The sequence below is a fragment of the Triticum dicoccoides genome, chromosome 1A (assembly GCF_002162155.2).
Source record: "Triticum dicoccoides isolate Atlit2015 ecotype Zavitan chromosome 1A, WEW_v2.0, whole genome shotgun sequence".
Taxonomy (NCBI): Eukaryota; Viridiplantae; Streptophyta; class Magnoliopsida; order Poales; family Poaceae; genus Triticum; species Triticum dicoccoides.
Window position 1 is genome coordinate 58,553,211 of NC_041380.1, and position 17,421 is coordinate 58,570,631.

Here is a 17,421-nt window from a genome sequence, read left to right on the forward strand (position 1 = left end):
TCGAAAACAACATCGCATGAGATGTATACCCTACCAGTAGAGATGTCGAGGCACTTGACACCCTTGTGTTGGGCACTATACCCAAGGAAAGCACATTGTTTGGATCTAAATATGAGCTTGCGATTATTGTGAGGGCGGAGATTTGGCTAGCAAGCACATCCAAAGACACGGAGAGATGTGTAGTCTGGTTTGACGTGGAGGAGACGCTCCATGGGTGTTTCATTGTTGATGACACGGCTAGGCAACATGTTAATGATGTGAATGGTTGTAAGAAAACCTCATCCCAAAACTTGAGAGGCATGGAGGCCCCTGCTAGGAGAGCCAAACCGACCTCAACTATGTGCCTATGCTTGCGTTCGGCCGACCCGTTTTATTGGTGAGCGTGTGGGCATGATACATGGTGAGAAATGCCTATATTTTGGAAGAAGGGATTGAGTTTCTCATATTCCCCTCCCCAATCAGATTGGACGGCTATAATCTTAGTGTCAAACTTTCTTTCAACAAGTGCTTGAAAGTTATGAAAAACTTGAGACACATCAGATCTTTTCTTAAGGAGATAAATCCATGAAAAAAATTGTTGTAGTCATCGATAAAACTCACATAATATGTGTGTCTGCCAACAGAAGAAGGAGCATGACCCCATACATGAGAAAAGATCAATTGTAAAGGTTTGGTGGATACACTAGTAGATACGGGATATGATAATTGATGACTTTTGGCACACTGACACGAATCACAAATGGTTTCAATATTGCGCTCACCAACAAACGGGAGCTTCTTTTTCCTAAGCAACTTTTCAACTAAAGAAAAAGAAGTATGTCCTAAACGATCATGCCATCGTGTGGACGAAAGCTTGATAGCACCACAAGCTTGTTTATTGAATCTTCTAAACTCCGGAATCAACGGGTAGAGCCCTCGAACACATCTACCTCGATAGAGAACTTTCTTCGTGGCCTGATCCTTGGTCAAAAAGAAATAAGGATGAAACTCGAGAAAAACGTGATTATCAATAACAATTCTATGAACGGAAAGAAGATTTTTGTGGGCACTAGGAACATGTAGAATTCTTTTGAGATGAATTTTTCGACTGGGAGTATTAAAAATTGAATGGTCAATGTGACGTATGCCCATACCTTCACCGTTGGCCGTATGAATTTGATCTTTGCCACGATACTTTTCCTTCATGGTGACCTTCTTGAGTTCATTGGTGACGTGGTTCGTAGCTCCACTGTCCACATACCAATTTGTGTCAACTCCATAGGAGCCATCGGCCGCCGCGGCAACTTTTTCTTCATCTTGTGAGGAGTCATCATCATCTTCCTTGTAGCGATACGAGCAATCCTTTGCGGTATGCCCAGGCTTGCCACAAATTTGACAGCGAGGCTGGTCCGACCGTGATCTGTTGGAGCCGCCACCGCGACATCCTTTGGAGTTGCCAGAGCGTCCGCCGCCGTGAGAGTTGTTGGAGTAGCCAGAGTTGTTGGAGTAGCCACCACCGCCCGATCCAAACCTCCCCTTGCCACGGGAAGGGCCACGTGAACGAGGACCGCCGCCGCGACCTCGGGAGGCAGAGTTGGACGACGACTTGAAACCACCACTGGAGCCGTGGTACTGTGCCATGCGCTGATCAAAGTTACTGAGCATGGAAAAGAGTTCATCAAGGGTTACCGGGGTGACGCGGGCGTCCAGAGCGGAAACGTGGGGCTGGTAATCTTGGTCCAGCCCATGGATGATGTAGGATATCAGCTTGCCGTCTTGGATAGGTTTTCCCGCCGCAGCGAGTTCATCGGCGAGATCCCTCATGGCGGCGAAGAAGGAGGCCACCGATTGATTTCCCTTCTACGTGTTAATCAGCGTTGTGCGGATGTTGTTGACGCGGCTGAGTGACTGCGATGAGAAGATGCTCGCTAGCGCCACCCAGAGTTCGCGCGCCGTGATGATCGCGGTCACCATGACGAGCACCTCCTTGGAGAGGTTTTGGACTAGATATCCGAGGACCTGCTGGTCCTCCCTCACCCATATCGGATGGAGAGGATTCAGCTCAGAGGTCTCCTTCCCGACGGCGTCCTTGGTGGTGACGTTTTTGGCCAGTTCGGTCGAGTGGAAGACGTCGGCGCCCCGCAGCTGTGGCGTGATCTACGTCCGCCACAGGACGTAGTTGGTGCGGGAGAGCTTCTCCGTGACTCCTCCGCTAAGGGTTGACTGGGAGGAGGTGGAGGAAGACATGGTTGCGCACTTTGGTGGAGATGGACTAGTTAGGGTTTAATGGAAGAAGATAGCTTTGATACCATGTGCGACTTGCGGTAAACGTCTTGCCTATCCTGGCCGACGTGCTACATGTTAAATAGATGTGTTGCGAGCCCTAATACGCGTATAGACTGTTGGAGAGATTACATCTTGGGAAAGAAGAATACAAGAGATAAAACAAGATAAAGAGTACATGAATATCCTGTATAACTACTCCTTCGGTATTGGTAATCCTCCTTGCTGTACACGCCACCATCATGTCACGCACCATCATTATGTTTAACAGGATTGAGCTAAACTGAAAAGCCTATTGTGGAAATGGAATTTTGACTATGCAGGTACCCAGACGAACAAGTAAATCATCATTCTCCCTGCAATCAAACGATGCAAGATGGTTCTGTTTTGCCCGCGGCGATGGTGAGCACTAGATAGGTGTTTGGCTATTGTGCATGTCTACTGAAAATATCTGTTGCTCTTTGTTGAACAAGTAGTGGTATCTTCCCAAAGATGTATTTTCAATTTTTCAGAGGCTGGAGTTAGCCCGATCGAGCCTTTGTTGAGAGAGAGAAAGATGATGGAGATGTGTGCTCGAGTGGAGGTCTTCGTCGGGCAGTGCTCGACGGAGGTGTTGGTCATCCGAACTTGTCGTGCAACGACATGGGTGATTTTTTCAGGTTTTTTTAGGGTGTCTTCAAGCTTGGTTTGAGACGGCGATGTTGTTCCAGTGTAGGAATAGGGTTTTCCCCGTTCTTTCCTCATTCCATTGGTGTGCTTATCGCCGTCGGAGGGCATGTGGAGCCGTGTCTTCCAGGATTTGGTTGGTTTTGGTTTGGTGGAACCGTTTGGATTCAACCGACTTTCGTGGCCTTCTTAGTTTTTACATGCTCTTACCAGTGTTTTCTTCTGTGGGGTAGCGATTTGCTTCACAGATCGTATTTGTCGGTGTCTCCTAGTCTGACTTCGTGGCCGCTGTTTCTACAAGTTTTTGGGTTAAAAAAGCTTGATCCGCTGAGGTGGAGGCCTAGAGGCGGCATCAAACTATGCCCACCGGACGCTGCCGGTGGATACAGGAGGAAAAATACTTCAGCACCCACAAGAATTTGGATGTTATTTTATTTTATTTTATTTTTTGTATGGGTGTATTTGTAAGGACCTGCGATGCTTAATATTCTCTTTGTTCCTAAATATTTGTCTTTTTAGAGATTTCAAATGACTAACACCTACGGATGTATATAGACATATTTTAGAGTGTAGATTCACTAATTTTGCTCCGTATGTAGTCACTTGTTAAAATCTCTAAAAAAACAAATATTTAGAAACAGAGCGAGTACATGGCTTAGGCCTTTTCGCCAAAAAAAAAAGATGTGCTGGGCTTTATGGGCCATATGGAATGTCTAGTTGGTGGTCCGGACTGGGATGGGCCTGCACTTCTTCACACAGTTCCACTTAAAAAATTAGAAACTTCTTCACACAGTTCCCCTAAAAAATTTTTGGCTTGCTCGGCTCGGCTCAACCCCTCCTCCACCACAACGCCCCACCGGGAGAAACGACCGCCGCCGGCGATCTCAGGCGCCTGCCCCCGGCGGCGGCAACCGACGCATCCCCCCCTCGCCCGATCTATTGAGGTGAGCCTTTATGTTTCCTCTTCTCTCCCAATTTCTTTTCTTTTCTCCCGGGATTAAACCCTAGCTAGCTAAATTCTCCTCCCTAATCAAACCCTGCCGACATTTACCTGTCAGCTGAGGAGGAGGGAAGATACGGAAGATGGATTCTGCTAAGGAGATTCTCCAGCGGTAAGACCGTCAACGTCCAGTCTCTCCATCTCTTTCGACTATCCCCACATTTCATCACGCGCAGTTTGTTTATCCCTTATTATTGATGGATGCTGTGTGTTGCAACGACATTGGTAGTACTTGAAGAAATTGCTCCATTGCATTGACGCTGCTTGTCACTGCCGGTTTCCCAGGGTCCATTCAGAGAAGAAGCCGTGTGTGGATGGCGAATCACACCAGCATTCCACGACGTCGATGCCTGCCGCGGTATCCAAGATGCTCGAAGACGACGAAGACCTCCTCATGGAGATCATTGTCCGTGTCGGCTTCCCCACCACCCTCGTGCGTGCTTCCCTCGTCTGCAAGCGCTGGTACCACCACATCTCTGACCGCCGGTTCCTCCGCCGCTTCCGCGAGCGCCACCCGCCCCGCCTCCTCGGCTTTTGCCATGTCCCCGAAGATGAATGTTCACAGTCGTCCTGTCCACGCTTCGCCCCGATTTTGCCTCAGCCCCCAGAGCTCGCTGCCGTGGTCCGCCGCGTGGCGAGCTACAGCTTTGGCGTCGACGGCAACGAATGGATCAGGGAGTGCCGGCGCGGCAGTGTCTTAACCGGACGCTATGAAGGATTATTATGGAGACATAGAGTGCACCACCCACTGTGCTCTGGGAGAGACATGGACATCCTCCCACCACTCCCAAGCGTCCAGAACTCCAGTCACCACATGTTCAGTACAATCCTCTCCAAAGAAGATGGCGCCGGCGGCTTGTCCTACGTGTACATGTTGGTGGAGAGGGTTGATGAGAATAAAGTTTTTAGGGTGCGCGTGTATATGTTGCGACACGGTGTCTGGTGCATGCATACCTCATCTACCACACAGATCCCTCTTCCGCCGTTGCCACGGAAAGTTATACTTGTTGACAATAAAATCTAGAGAAAAGTATACTTTTCGTCCCTCAACTCTTGGTGAAGTCTAGATTTGGTCCCTCAACTCCGAAACCAGACAACTTGCACCCCCAACTAACGAAATCGGACAAGGTTTGTCCCTGGTCTCGATTTTAACCGGTTTTGGTGCTGACTGACCCCGGTTTTGACCGGTGCCGACTAAAATTCACGTAATTTTTTCATATCCGTGAACTTTTTAAAATTCACATACTCTTTTCAAATCCACATAGTTTTTCAAGGTCGTGCAATTTTTTCAAAAATAAACATACCTTTTTCAAATATGTGAACTATTTTGAAATTTGTGTACTTTTCCAAATCCATGATTTTTTTAATTTGCGTAATTTTCTCAAATCAGTGTATTTTTTCAACTTCGTGTAATTTTATCGAATCCAAGTATTTTTTTCAAATCCATCTGTTTTTAAAATTCACGTACTTGTTTCAAATCCGCATACTTTTTAAAGTTCATGTATTTTTTTCAAATCCATGTTCCTTTCCAATCCATGAACTTTGTTTGAAATTCACATACTTGTTTCAAGTTGACATAAATTTTCAAATCCACACATTTTTTTCTAATTCGCGAAGATATTCAAATCCGCATACGTTTTCAATTTCACATAAAATTTTCAAACCCAAAAAAATATACGTGAATAGGAATAAGTATGTCAATTTTTAAAAATTACATGAATTTAAAAAAAACCACAGGAACTTTAAAGAAGTACGTGGATTTAAAAAAAAGTACGTGAACTTGGAAAAAGTACGCAGATTTGGAAAAGTACACAAATTTTTAAAAAGTTCATGTATTTGAAAAAAATACCCGAATTTGAAAACATTAAACGGACTTGGAAAAGGTATGCGAATTTGAGTCGGCACGGTCAAAACCGGGTTGGGACAGCACCAAAACCGGTCAAAACCGTGACCAGGGATGAATCTTGGCCGGTTTCAGTAGTTAAGGGCGCAAGTTGTCCGGTTTTGAAGTTGAGGGACCAAATCTAGACTTCGCCAAGAATTAAGGGATGAAAAGTATACTTTTCTCTAAAATCTATATAGCTGACAAGTTCAGTGATGACATTATTGTCTTGGATTTGCCAGCCTCAAGTTTCTCCAAAATTTCAGTCCCACAGGGAGTGCAATGTCACCATTATACCACCATCTTGTCACGAGCCGATGATGCATCCGGTGTATATCTCACCCATGTTCATGTCAAGGAGCTTCAGCTTTGTATCTGGCTCCACAAGGGGCACAACTGGTTGCTGGTCGATACCATTTGTTTGCGTCAGATGTGGGCTAATTTGAGGATGCTAGATCATACGGTTGAGGATGAGGATGTTGATTTTCACTTCTTAAGCCACGTGGGGGATAATGCTGAGTTTGTGCTCTTGGAAATGTCTAATTGCAAACTCCATCTGGACGTCACGAGCAGGACACTGCGTAAAGTGCATGGGACGCCATTAAAGAATGGACATTTCATTGATGTCCATCCTTTTATGATGATTTGGCCACCCATATTCCCTCTGCTGAAGGATGCTACTGCAAGGTTTGCTATTTGGCCTTCATATGATCACAATACTAGTTAAGTGACATTAGATAATGCTTGCCTTAAGATGTCTTGAAATCACTTGTGTACTCGGGTAATACTACTTGCTTATTGCTACCTACAAAAGTACTCCCTCCGTTCGGAATTACTTGTCTCGGAAATGGATGTATCTAAATCTAAAATACGTCTAGATACGTTCATTTCTGCGACAAGTAATTCCGAACGGAGGGAGTATAAAACATGTGTGAGAGCTGAACGTGTGTAGCCTTGTTATCACGTTGACCACTGTACTTCATTGTCCTAAAATATTATCACAAACCAATCAATCCTGTAATTTTAGTTTCCCATTTCTTTAATCGTTGTGTAATTTTCTATTGCCTACCTTTATACTGTGAACCTCAAGCCTACGAGATTTGTTTTTGCTGAACTTATGTATGTGACTGTCTTTTCTGATACTTATGCACTAGTATGTTAGTACTTGTTTTTTTCTGTCTGATTGTTGTTCAGTGGATTCTTTTTCTTAAACACAATTGGATTGTACATTTTACATGGCAGGTATGTTTGAGTTTATGCATGAAGTGTGATTCTTTTTTTCCTGTTGCAATACAAGTGGCCATTCCAAGCTAACAGCGGGTAATTTGTGCTTGTGTGTCAGACATTTCTCCTTGTACGATCAGGTTTTTGTTTTACTGAAATGGAAATATGTTGGTCTGCAATATAAGGACATTTAAGCTGTATTGGCTATAGCTTTTGATAAAGAAAATCTTGTTGCTGGGCCAAGTCCATTCTTTTGATTTCTGAATGCACGAAGCATTTGAATGATAAACAATAATAAAACGTTATGATGCTGAATTACCTCTACTCTATCCTGATCCTTCCTCTGTTTCCTTCAACCAGGAACGTCATGTGAAGAAGGAGTATATCAGGAAGCTTTTGGATGGTCGGCTACAATGGTCTCATCAAGGAAGAGCAGGGAGTTGCATTTCCTTGGTAGCAGTTCTAACAGTCTTTATTATAACTCGTAGTGGATTAGTTATGATGGTATGTAGCTCGAGCAGGTACTCCTATCCCTATGGTACCATGACTATTTGCGACCGAGATATTGGTTTCATGAAGATGACTCCCTGTATGCATGTTTACTAGTTATGCTGACTGATCCACTTGCATCGTCGCGGTCTTGTGGTTCCACCGCTTGTTCTGCTTGCCAATGTGGTATTTGCAGGAAGGTGTAGTAGCTTTACTAGTCGGAGTTCTTTTTAGCATAACAGCTACTTTTCATCCGTTGAAAGTTCTCGGTCAACAGTGTTGATGTTCTCGGTCATCAGGTCAGGACTGTAAGTGGGATTTTTGACTCTGCAAGTGCCCAGCTGAACAAACAATCCTTCTCCCTGCGATCAGTAGAGATGGTCATCTGGTTTTGTTTTGCTCTGCCCAGCAAAACGGACGAGCGCTAGATCAGTGCTTGGCTATTGTGCATGCTTATCCAAGTATCTTTCAGAGGCTGGTGTGTCTTGTTGTTTGCTTAACAAGCACTGTATCTTCCTGAATATGTACAGTACCTTTCAGAGTAGAGATAGCTTGAACCTTGGTTAAATACGAGTTCTGAAAAAAAATAGTGTTGTTTATCAGATTCGCCATTGAGACCATGGAACATCCATAATGCCATTGAGACCATTGAAAAACAAGCCTTGTTAACTGTAGGGTCGCCGCTGCTGTAGTTTTTTCTTTGGTCATTCTGCCATTGTTTCTTGATATCATGATGGTACCAACTGAAGAAGCATGCCGCCCTTCACACGCCACGAGCTTAGAAAATGGCAGGAATCTTTGGAACCTGCAAGCTACTGGTATTGGTTGTTTTCCGATGTGCTCTAATTGCTACACTATGAACAGAGTATAGATATCCAGTGACTCTGAGGGGTGCCAACATTAGAGTCTCTTTTGTGCTAACATCAGAAACCCGGGTACACTGATGAACACACGATGTGATGCGACAGACACAGCAAGAACTGCAGAGCAGCCGTTCCTTCACCTGGAGAAAAACCAAAAGCGTCTTAGCAAACCTGATAGTGGTGATAGGCTCTACCGCACTAGTGACATATGCAGCTTTCAACTTACGGATGTTTATAACAATAAAAATGGGCCGTTGGGCGTCAGCTCCATCCCGGGCTGGTGCGTATGGAAGAGCGAGGCCTATGATTCCTTCGTGTGGCCTCCCTCAACGAGAGGAAAGATGATGATAATAACATGTGAAAGAGTAAAACGAGAGAGGAATAATGAATGAATAACATCTTATTGATTGAAGATATGGGTTTATATACCCTAGTGCAAAGGCGGTTTGCTAGGGCGAAGAACTTGTCCCCTCCAGGCTCCATCAGCGAGCTCGTGGATTCGTCTCACATGTAGGCCACTCTGAAGACCGACGGCGGGGAGGGAATCCTAGTGCTATGGATATGGCTCATATGTACACTAGCCAACGGCGGGGAAGGAATCCCAGTGCTATGGATATGTATCAAAATAAGACATCTTTTATATATGGAGTAGTTTAGTTTATAGTTCACGCACAGGCCACGCTCAGACACATGACATCCCTTCCATCTTTGATCAGATCTTTATGAGGTGTGATCCTCCTCGATTTTTTCCGTTGAGACGGAGTCTTGCGCAAATTCCCATCGTCTCACTGAGATGACGTGGTTAGCGTTTCATGCCTTACGTACACGATGGGCGAAATATGGTGTTAGAGCAACTCCAATGGGCCGATCTAAACGGATGGCGATTTCGTTCGCTTTTTGTCCGTTTGAATCGGCCAGACGGATATGGATGTCCGCTTCCGCATTTGGATCGGCGCGTGCGTCCAATGCTGGCCTGAACCCATTTTAACGGCGCAAAAAAAAATGAACGCATGCATATTAAAAAAAGAAACAACATTAATTAAATATTAAAGCCGGTCACGAAGGCCGGCGAGTCCACGTGTCCACATTTGTATTTAAAAAAAATAAAAACAGCCTAAACTACGAGGCGGCGCGCTGTCCTAGGCGTCGCCGTCGTCCTCGGGGTCCGTGTCGATGAGCGTCGGCGCCGGCCCGGCCCAGGCGAACGCCGTGTTCCAAAGCGCCGTCATGTCGGGCTGTGCCGGCGCGAGGGGGGGGGTGCGGCCGCCTGTGCAGCCGCGGCCTAGCGCGCCTCCTCCTCAGCCTCGCGCTGCTCCTCCTCGAGGTCGCGCTCGAGCATCTCGAGGTACTCGCCGTCACGGCGCTCCTCGGCCACCCTAATCTTACGCCAGTGCTCGAGGTATGCCTGCTCATGCGCCGGCGTCGCTCCCATCCAGACCGGTGGCGCGCGTACCCACTCACGCACTACTCCCGTCCAGGAGTAGCACTCGATGGGGGACGGCACCCGCTCCGGCCCCGGCTTGATCGGGGACGGCGGGGCCATCGGCGGCACCACGTTGTCGCCCGTCGGGGAGAGAGCAAGGGCCTGCGCCATTGCCGCCTCGTACCGAGCCTCCTCCGCCACTTCCGCCATGCGCCGCTCGTCCTTCTCGCTCTCCCGGCAGACGCTCGCAAGGGCCGCCTGGTAGGCGTCCTCCGCCGCCTGGTCCTCCTCGCGGACGACGAGCGCCGGTGGCGGCGACCTCCGGTCGACCTCGCTCACGCCCAGTCGCCTCGCCTCCTCGTGCTCAAAGGCGAACCACCTCGCCCAGTTGGGCGAGTCGATTGCGTAGGCGGGGTCGCGGCGCTGCTCCGGCGTCAGCAGCGCCTGTCGGCGCCGCACCTCCTCCGCGTGAGTACGAGCCGACCGCGGCACTGGGATCCTATCTGGATCCAGATGCCAGTCGTGCGGCAACGTCACGTCGGGATACGGCAGAGGCTGGTGGTGCTTCCAGTGCCACTCCGCCTGGTGCACTGGCACGTTCACGCGCTGCCTCTGCCGGCGAGGCGTCGGCGCCGGCGGAAGCGGGAGGAAAAGAGTGGCGGGGGACTTTGTAACACCCCAAAAATTTAACCATGATTTATTAATTAAATTTTTTGCCATGGTGAATTAAAATTTTATTTTCTGGATTTTCTTTTGATTCAGAACCACTCTTTTCTCCTGAATTGTGGAGTTTTCACCCCAAGTGAAAACTTTCCAAAAATACTGTTGGATTTGTATACCCTCTCAAGAAACATTTCTTTTATTAGTGGAATTATTTATATAATTATTATTATTTTTCTGAGCTTTATTTCTTGTAAAATGGTTTCTCATAAGTTTTAGAGCCTCTTTTGCACTACAACCCTTTCAAATACTTTTTTAAAATTTCCACCAAAATTTGGGGATGTCATGTGATGTTCCCACATTACTTTTATGCAAAAATATCTTTTAGTCATTTGGAGATTTTGAGCCCTACCCTAAGTTTTCAAATCTGGTCCAGCTTGTAATTTGCACTACAACCTATTTAAATATTTCTTCAAAATTTCCACCAAAATTGGAGAATGTTAGTAGTAGTGTATAATTCAACTTTATGCAAAAACCCATTAGTGTTCCTTGAAAAATTTGAGCAAAGCATCCTCTTTTGCTCTCTGGTCTAGTTTGGTGATTTATACTGCAACCATATTCTATCTTGCTCTTGTTGCCTTGGGATTTGTCCTGCTTGAAGTACACCTTACCAAACCCTTAAGTACAGGATTTGGGAACCATTTGAATATTTTTGGACCATGCATTAATGCCCTTTATTTTCTGTTCAGATTTGGTTTTCTCAAAAACTAACACTACGGAGTTTTTGTTTTTGTCAAACTAACCTTGACACCCTCTTTATCATCTAAAGAGACTCTGATCTGCAGTTTTTGGCCACTCAAAGAGATGCCCAGATGCCCATGGCATTCTGTCGAGCACCTAGTGTGCATGGCCAGTTTTGGCATAGTTTTAGTTTACATTGTGGACTTTATCCCCTAACCTAGCAGCCATGTCCACTAATCTCCTAGCTACCTCTAACCTAGCCCTGTTGATTTCCAGCCTCATCCTAGCCCTCTAACTTGCCTTGGCATTTTGCCGAGCACATGGCGTGCGTGCTCCGGGCGCGGCCAGAGCGCGCGTTTTGCACGTGTGTGCGCCCGAGCCACCGCGTTCGCTCACCCCCGCGCCCCTGGCCTTTGCTCGCCCGCAGGCTCACGCCCTGTCCTCATCCGCTCATCAGAACCATCCAAGCCACCCTTGGAGCCCCACAGCGCCACCGTCAGGTCGGCCATGGCAGCTAGCGGACGGCTGCAGCAGGCTCCTGCCATGAACGACGCTGCCCAAGCCACAGTCGCGCGCCAGCTTGCCCCTGAATAGGCCGAGCTCATCCATTCGCTCCTCCAAGCCGGCCCCTGCATCGCCACGTCGTCTACGGCCACAGAAGCAGCTCACGGTCGATCTTATCCCCGGCCGCCGCGGAACCGACCTAGTTACGCTATAAATAGGGACCCCGAGCTCGTCCAGACCCTCAGGCAACCTCAGGCCATCTCCCTAGCGCTCCCACAGCCAGCAATCGACGGAGGGAGGCCTTCTTCCTCGTCTTCGATCAGTTCGGCCGCCGCCACGCTCCGGTGCCGAACGTCGCGAGCAGGGCCTCCCCTGTCCTTCCAACGCCACCATCCATCTCCCCTCGACCGTGCGGAGCTACCCAACCTCTCAGCTTCGACTGGGAGCCACCATAGGCCGAGACCCAATTGTTCCAGAAGATGTCGTCCGCCGCAGAGCTCGCCGCCGGCGACCCCCTTCGTCCCCGCAACCCTCTCAACCACCGGGAGGATCGTCCTAGTGCGGTGAACCTATTCCCACCGTCGGAGCCCCGCGAGGAGCCGCCAATCGCCGACGTTGGTCGCCGGAGCTCCGCCTCCGCTCGGACAGAGGAGGAAGGAGGCGCGGGCGACTGGTCAAACCTGACCAGTGGGCCCAAGGGACCCACTGTCAGTGACCCACGAGTCGATCCGCGCTGGCTTAAGTGGAAACATATTCCACCGAATACGCCTTCGCTAGGGGAAAGCGTAAGCCCCTGAACTGTTTTCCTTTTCTGATTTTTATTAAAAACAGAATTTTGACTAAACTTTGACTGGCTATAACTTTTAAAATACAAGTCCAATCGATTTGATTCTTTTTCTGTTGTTTCTCAAATTTTGTCTAGTTTATTTCCATATTTATTTGAAAATTTTCTGAACAACTTTTTTGTACTGTTTTGAAACTATGTGTTAATTTGAAATTTTCTCAAATAGGATTTTGGAGAGGGAAACAACTTTCGAAAAGTGCACCCCACCTACATACTCTTGGAAGGCAAGCATTCTGAACCCCGGCATAATATTTGTTGTGTGTCGTTTGATGCAAATACAACACCACCTTGACGCGAAGTATTCGGTATTTTATGTGGTGCTATGATCATATTCATGAGTGCATAATGATGATTCCTTGCTGTTGGGATTTTGATATGCTTCTGATAGTAATCACCCTCGTATGCCTTTCATGCCTTCCGGAAGGAATCCGGGAAAGTCCCTGTCTTGGGTAAACACGAGCTTGTCTCTAGTTCTTCGTCGGGACGGTTATGTCCGGTAAGGCATGGTGAGGTATGATGAGTGGTGATTCTGTCCGATTGGTGTGAAATATATTTCTTATGCTTATCATGCAGGAAATACTTTAACCTCCTGAGTCGACCATAGATCGAGTCTTGTTCCAGTAACCCCCATACTTGTTTCGTACTACCACTTGTCCCTGCCATAGGTAGGGTACAGTTCAGTAAGTTGGCAACCCCTTCCTAGCACACACCGTACAGAGAGGCCATGGTGGAAGATACCGGCTGCATCCGGTAGGCATGCCACCTGGTCCGGGGGCATGGGTGTTTTCGGTTGGAGCCGAGGGGGTAGCTCCCCTAGTTTGCGCGCGTTATAAATTTTGTGATCCCCTGCTAGTCGAGGTTGTAGCCTCCCCACTTAGAGTTTCACTTAAGGGTGTCGTGGGTGATTCCAGACACCGGTAAGTTAGGCTGGTGTGTGCGGTCAGGTGTGTTTTCAATTAAAAGACCGTAGACGGAATTAGTCCCGATGGACTAAAGGAATCCGTTACTCGTGGGTAAAGAGTACACCCTCTGCGGAGATTATATCTATTCGAATAGCCGTGTCCATGGTTAAGGACTACAGTCTGGGATGGGTCAAGTGTCGGTCTTAGTGTCGGTCTTCGGAGGAAAAATTGCTAAACCAGAACATGGATCATGACTTGTGACTCATGATGATTATGATTACTATTACTATGGACTAACCATTTGCATTATTTGAATTATTGAGTATCCCTGGGATGATTCTACCTCCTGGATATTCACTGTGATTATTCTCTTATAAGCCCTTTATGTGGTGTCGCCCAGACGCCCGACTGCGGCATGCTTGTTATTTAAATTACTTATAAGCCCTTTATGTGGTGTCGCTCAGACGCCCGACTGTGGCATTCTTGTTATTTAAATTATTTATAAGCCCTTTATATGGTGTCGCACAGACGCCCGACTGAGGCATGCTTTATATTATTATCCTTTCGAGGCGTCGCTTCAAACACCCGATCGGTGCATTCTATTTCTACTCCCTTATTGCATATTCATGTTGTATATGGATAACCTGCTTGCGTGCATCATGGATTTCTATTTTGTGACAGACGTTGTGATCATGGAATATTTCAGAGCATGATTATCATTTGTTATATTATACCTGTGTTCATAATGTTTGCGAGTACATTCAAAGTACTCACTGGCTTGTCCCTAGCTATTGTCTTGGCCAGATTTCTTGCATGGAGAGGAGCGTTGCGATGACAGCCCCGGAACCTACGCAATGGTGATAGCAGCCTCGCGAAGATAGGAGTTATCCAGGTCAGCTGTTCCTGTGGGAAATGGAGTCCCATAGACAATGATGTACCACAAACCGCTTCCACCATCAGCCACTAGAAACCTTGTGTTGTACTCATCGTCCAGAATGGTCTTGTACTACATATTTTGTATTTCGCTTGGAATTTTTGTATCAAGTTGGTGCCTCATCAGCTAACAGTAATCCTGGGGCTGGTGAGCACAAGGAACAATTTTCTGGGAAAATGATATCCCAAAATTCCGGTCCTGACAACCTTGGTATCAGAGCCAGGCTGACCATTGGTTAATCCTATCTTGGCCAAGTCAATAAACCTAGGTTAACCAACCCACCAGACCTTAACCTAACCCCGGCCAAGCTTCTCGTGTAAGATAGCCACATAGTGACCCCGACACCTTTTGGCAGTCGGTGCCCAACCTATCATCCTAGCCTGTCGATCACGCGCCAGTGACCGACACCTAAATTGTCTCTTTCACAAGCGTGCGAAGGAAGACTCCGCCCCCTTTTTCTATAAAAAGGGCACACTAGCCTCAACCCAGCACATCACAACCTCTACGCCAAAACCAAGCCAAGATGCCTGGCCCCATTGTGCACAATGAGACCACAGCAACCAACCTTAGAGGTTTTGTGATCATGCTAGCAAACCTCACCCGTCGTGCCTTTGCATTAGAAGAGCCCCCAGAATATGTTGTGTACCAAGGGCCCATGAGCGGTGAGAGCCGTCAATTCTGGGCCACTGTGCACGTCTATGGTAGGGGTCTATCGCTAGAACGCCCCTACAGGTTCACCGGAAGGACAACTTCCTTTGAGCCACAAGCCATCCAACTAGCTGCCCGAGAAGCTATAGTTCAACTCCGGCACTTGTCGCCCAGAGTTAACTGTCGCTCGTTCTACTACTACCCCAACCGTGACAGGTATGGTAGGCCACCCCAGGTTGCCAACGGAGATCACGAGACGGATCCTGCATTGTTGCATCCCGTGCGCTATGTAAGTGCACTAGAGGAACTGTTCGATCAAATCACCCTTGATCTGATCGCAGCCCGTGGAGAACTGGTTTGCCAAGCCCCTGCAAGAGGAGAAGATGAGCCCGACGCCGACAACCCAGTCGTGTTGTTCGGACAACCAATCGAGCCCTTGAGGTCTGCCCCAGCCATCGACCAAAATACTTTGGTGTCCCCAGAAGTGCTTCGTCGCCTTTTGGGAACACGCTCCAACGGGATTGTGGCCAACAACCCCCGTGATGATCATCATCGCTACCCCGACCCTGCAGCCCCTCAACTCCATCCAACTAACCCCGATGGTGAAACCCGTGGAGAAGCCTCGACGTCCACAAGGCACGCCCGCTTAGATATAAACGAGGTAGACTAAGTCACTCGAGTAGTACCGAGTCTTAGTATGTCCACACCCTACAATTGTGCGATCTTGTACCGCCATAATTTAATGTTGTCTGCTTGTGCGCCCCTATTTTAAATAGTAGCCATGCATAAGTATGTTGGTGTACGGTTGCATTTTTTTATTCCGGGCGTAGCTACCAAAAACCACCCTCGACGACACCCACAGTATTATGTCACTTTTGTGAGATATGTGTATCTGTGGCATTAACCCCGACCCCATAGAGCAGAACCGACAAACTAGTTGCCCCTCACCGCGGTAAATGACCCAGCCCAGATGCGATATAAAAGGCCACCTCGTGACCTTGCCAAGTACCCCTCACCTTGTGCACATCTCTCACAGCCATTCCTTGCCATGCCGAGCCCTAGTATTTATCTGAGGACTCCAGATGCAACCCCAGGTAGTTTTGTTAAAATATTGTGGGACTTTACCTATAATACCATGAGTTCTACCCATCCACCCCAGTACGAGTTGCTCAAATCGAGGATCACCCCATCTACCTCGAAATATTGGGCAGTGGTGCACATCCCTCCCGCAAACCCAAGCCAAGACCCAACGGAAGTCTCCTTTGTGGGAAAATCTATGCCGACTCCGCAAATGGCCATAGAAGCTGCTGCATATGAAGCGCTTGCTCGCCTTTGATTCATGGTACCCTATGCCAGCGAACGAGAGTATTATTACTTCCCGAGTCATGCAGCACCCGGAGAAGTAGCATCTTTTCCCAGTGGACGAATTGAGAGAGACCCAGTGCTGGCCAACCTTGCCCAGTATGTCATCGCTCAAGAGCGTTTGACCCAACGGGTAACGGGTTATCTCCAGAGCCTCGCTGATTTAAATCCTCATATCGCTATTGGCAGACCACTGAGGCCCGACCAGGAAAGACGCATTCATCGACTAGTCAATCCGCTTCCCCCGATAGAAGAATAGTGTGCCCCAGTACCAAAGACGTTTTATCAGGACCCTGTCTATTTGCCGTTTTCATTGTAGACGTCACTGCTATGTTTTTTGTCCCAACATTTATTTATGTGTTGCAACTTATGCGTGGTATCCTAAATTTATGCGATGAATTAAATATTTGGTTTCAATTAATGAGAGTAGTTTTTACTGCTGTTAATTTTATTAACTGATTTCGCTCTCGGTAAATTCTGAAGTGAGATTTTTCCCTGAGTTGTTGCAGCGTATATCTCTTCACGACATAGATTTTTATTCACGCAGCACCATGACAGCAGACTCACAACCCCAACCACTCGACCACGTGCACTAATTGCAAATCCACGTGCACATTTTGCACCTAACTGATCACCCCCCTAGCACACCACTATCTCTGAAGGAGATATTTGTGGGTAATTATTCGGGTGCAAGTTGCCTCCAGCACACTGACAACAGTTAGCACCCGACACCGCACTTAATCCTCATGATCACCGGCACCGCGGAGAGCTAACACTCGAGCAGCAACATCACGACGATCATCGAGGATCATCACGCACAAGAGCACGGAGAACCCCAGCAATGCCACCAACCCTCCGCACATCAGGATCATGTACCAGTCCGGCATCACCTCCGCCATTAGAGCCTCATCTCGAGCTCCTGCAAACAGAAATGGAGGAGAAGGAAGGAGAAGGAGAAGCGAGGCCAGGTGTCAAGAAGAAGAAAGGATCACCTCGGTCATTTTATAGCTCAAGATC

At 47.6% G+C, this 17,421-nt stretch overlaps 1 protein-coding gene across 1 annotated transcript; it reads left to right on the forward strand.

Annotated features, from left to right (window-relative positions):
* The first annotated feature begins 4,011 nt into the window (after window positions 1-4,011).
* On the forward strand, window positions 4,012-7,228 carry LOC119351181. Its single transcript, XM_037618596.1, has 5 exons — window positions 4,012-4,040; window positions 4,214-4,942; window positions 5,997-6,497; window positions 7,005-7,052; window positions 7,153-7,228. Exons 1-5 carry the CDS (start codon window positions 4,012-4,014, stop codon window positions 7,226-7,228), a joined length of 1,383 nt encoding a protein of 460 aa, XP_037474493.1.
* The last annotated feature ends 10,193 nt before the right edge of the window (window positions 7,229-17,421 follow it).

Bases quoted from the DNA above. Each gene is read 5' to 3' on its own strand.
- LOC119351181 (XM_037618596.1), top strand. From the start codon at position 4,012: ATGGATTCTGCTAAGGAGATTCTCCAGCG. The intron at 4,041-4,213 runs GTAAGACCGTCA...CCGGTTTCCCAG, and splicing joins GCTAAGGAGATTCTCCAGCG to GGTCCATTCAGAGAAGAAGC. The intron at 4,943-5,996 runs TAAAATCTAGAG...TATACTTTTCTC, and splicing joins AAAGTTATACTTGTTGACAA to TAAAATCTATATAGCTGACA.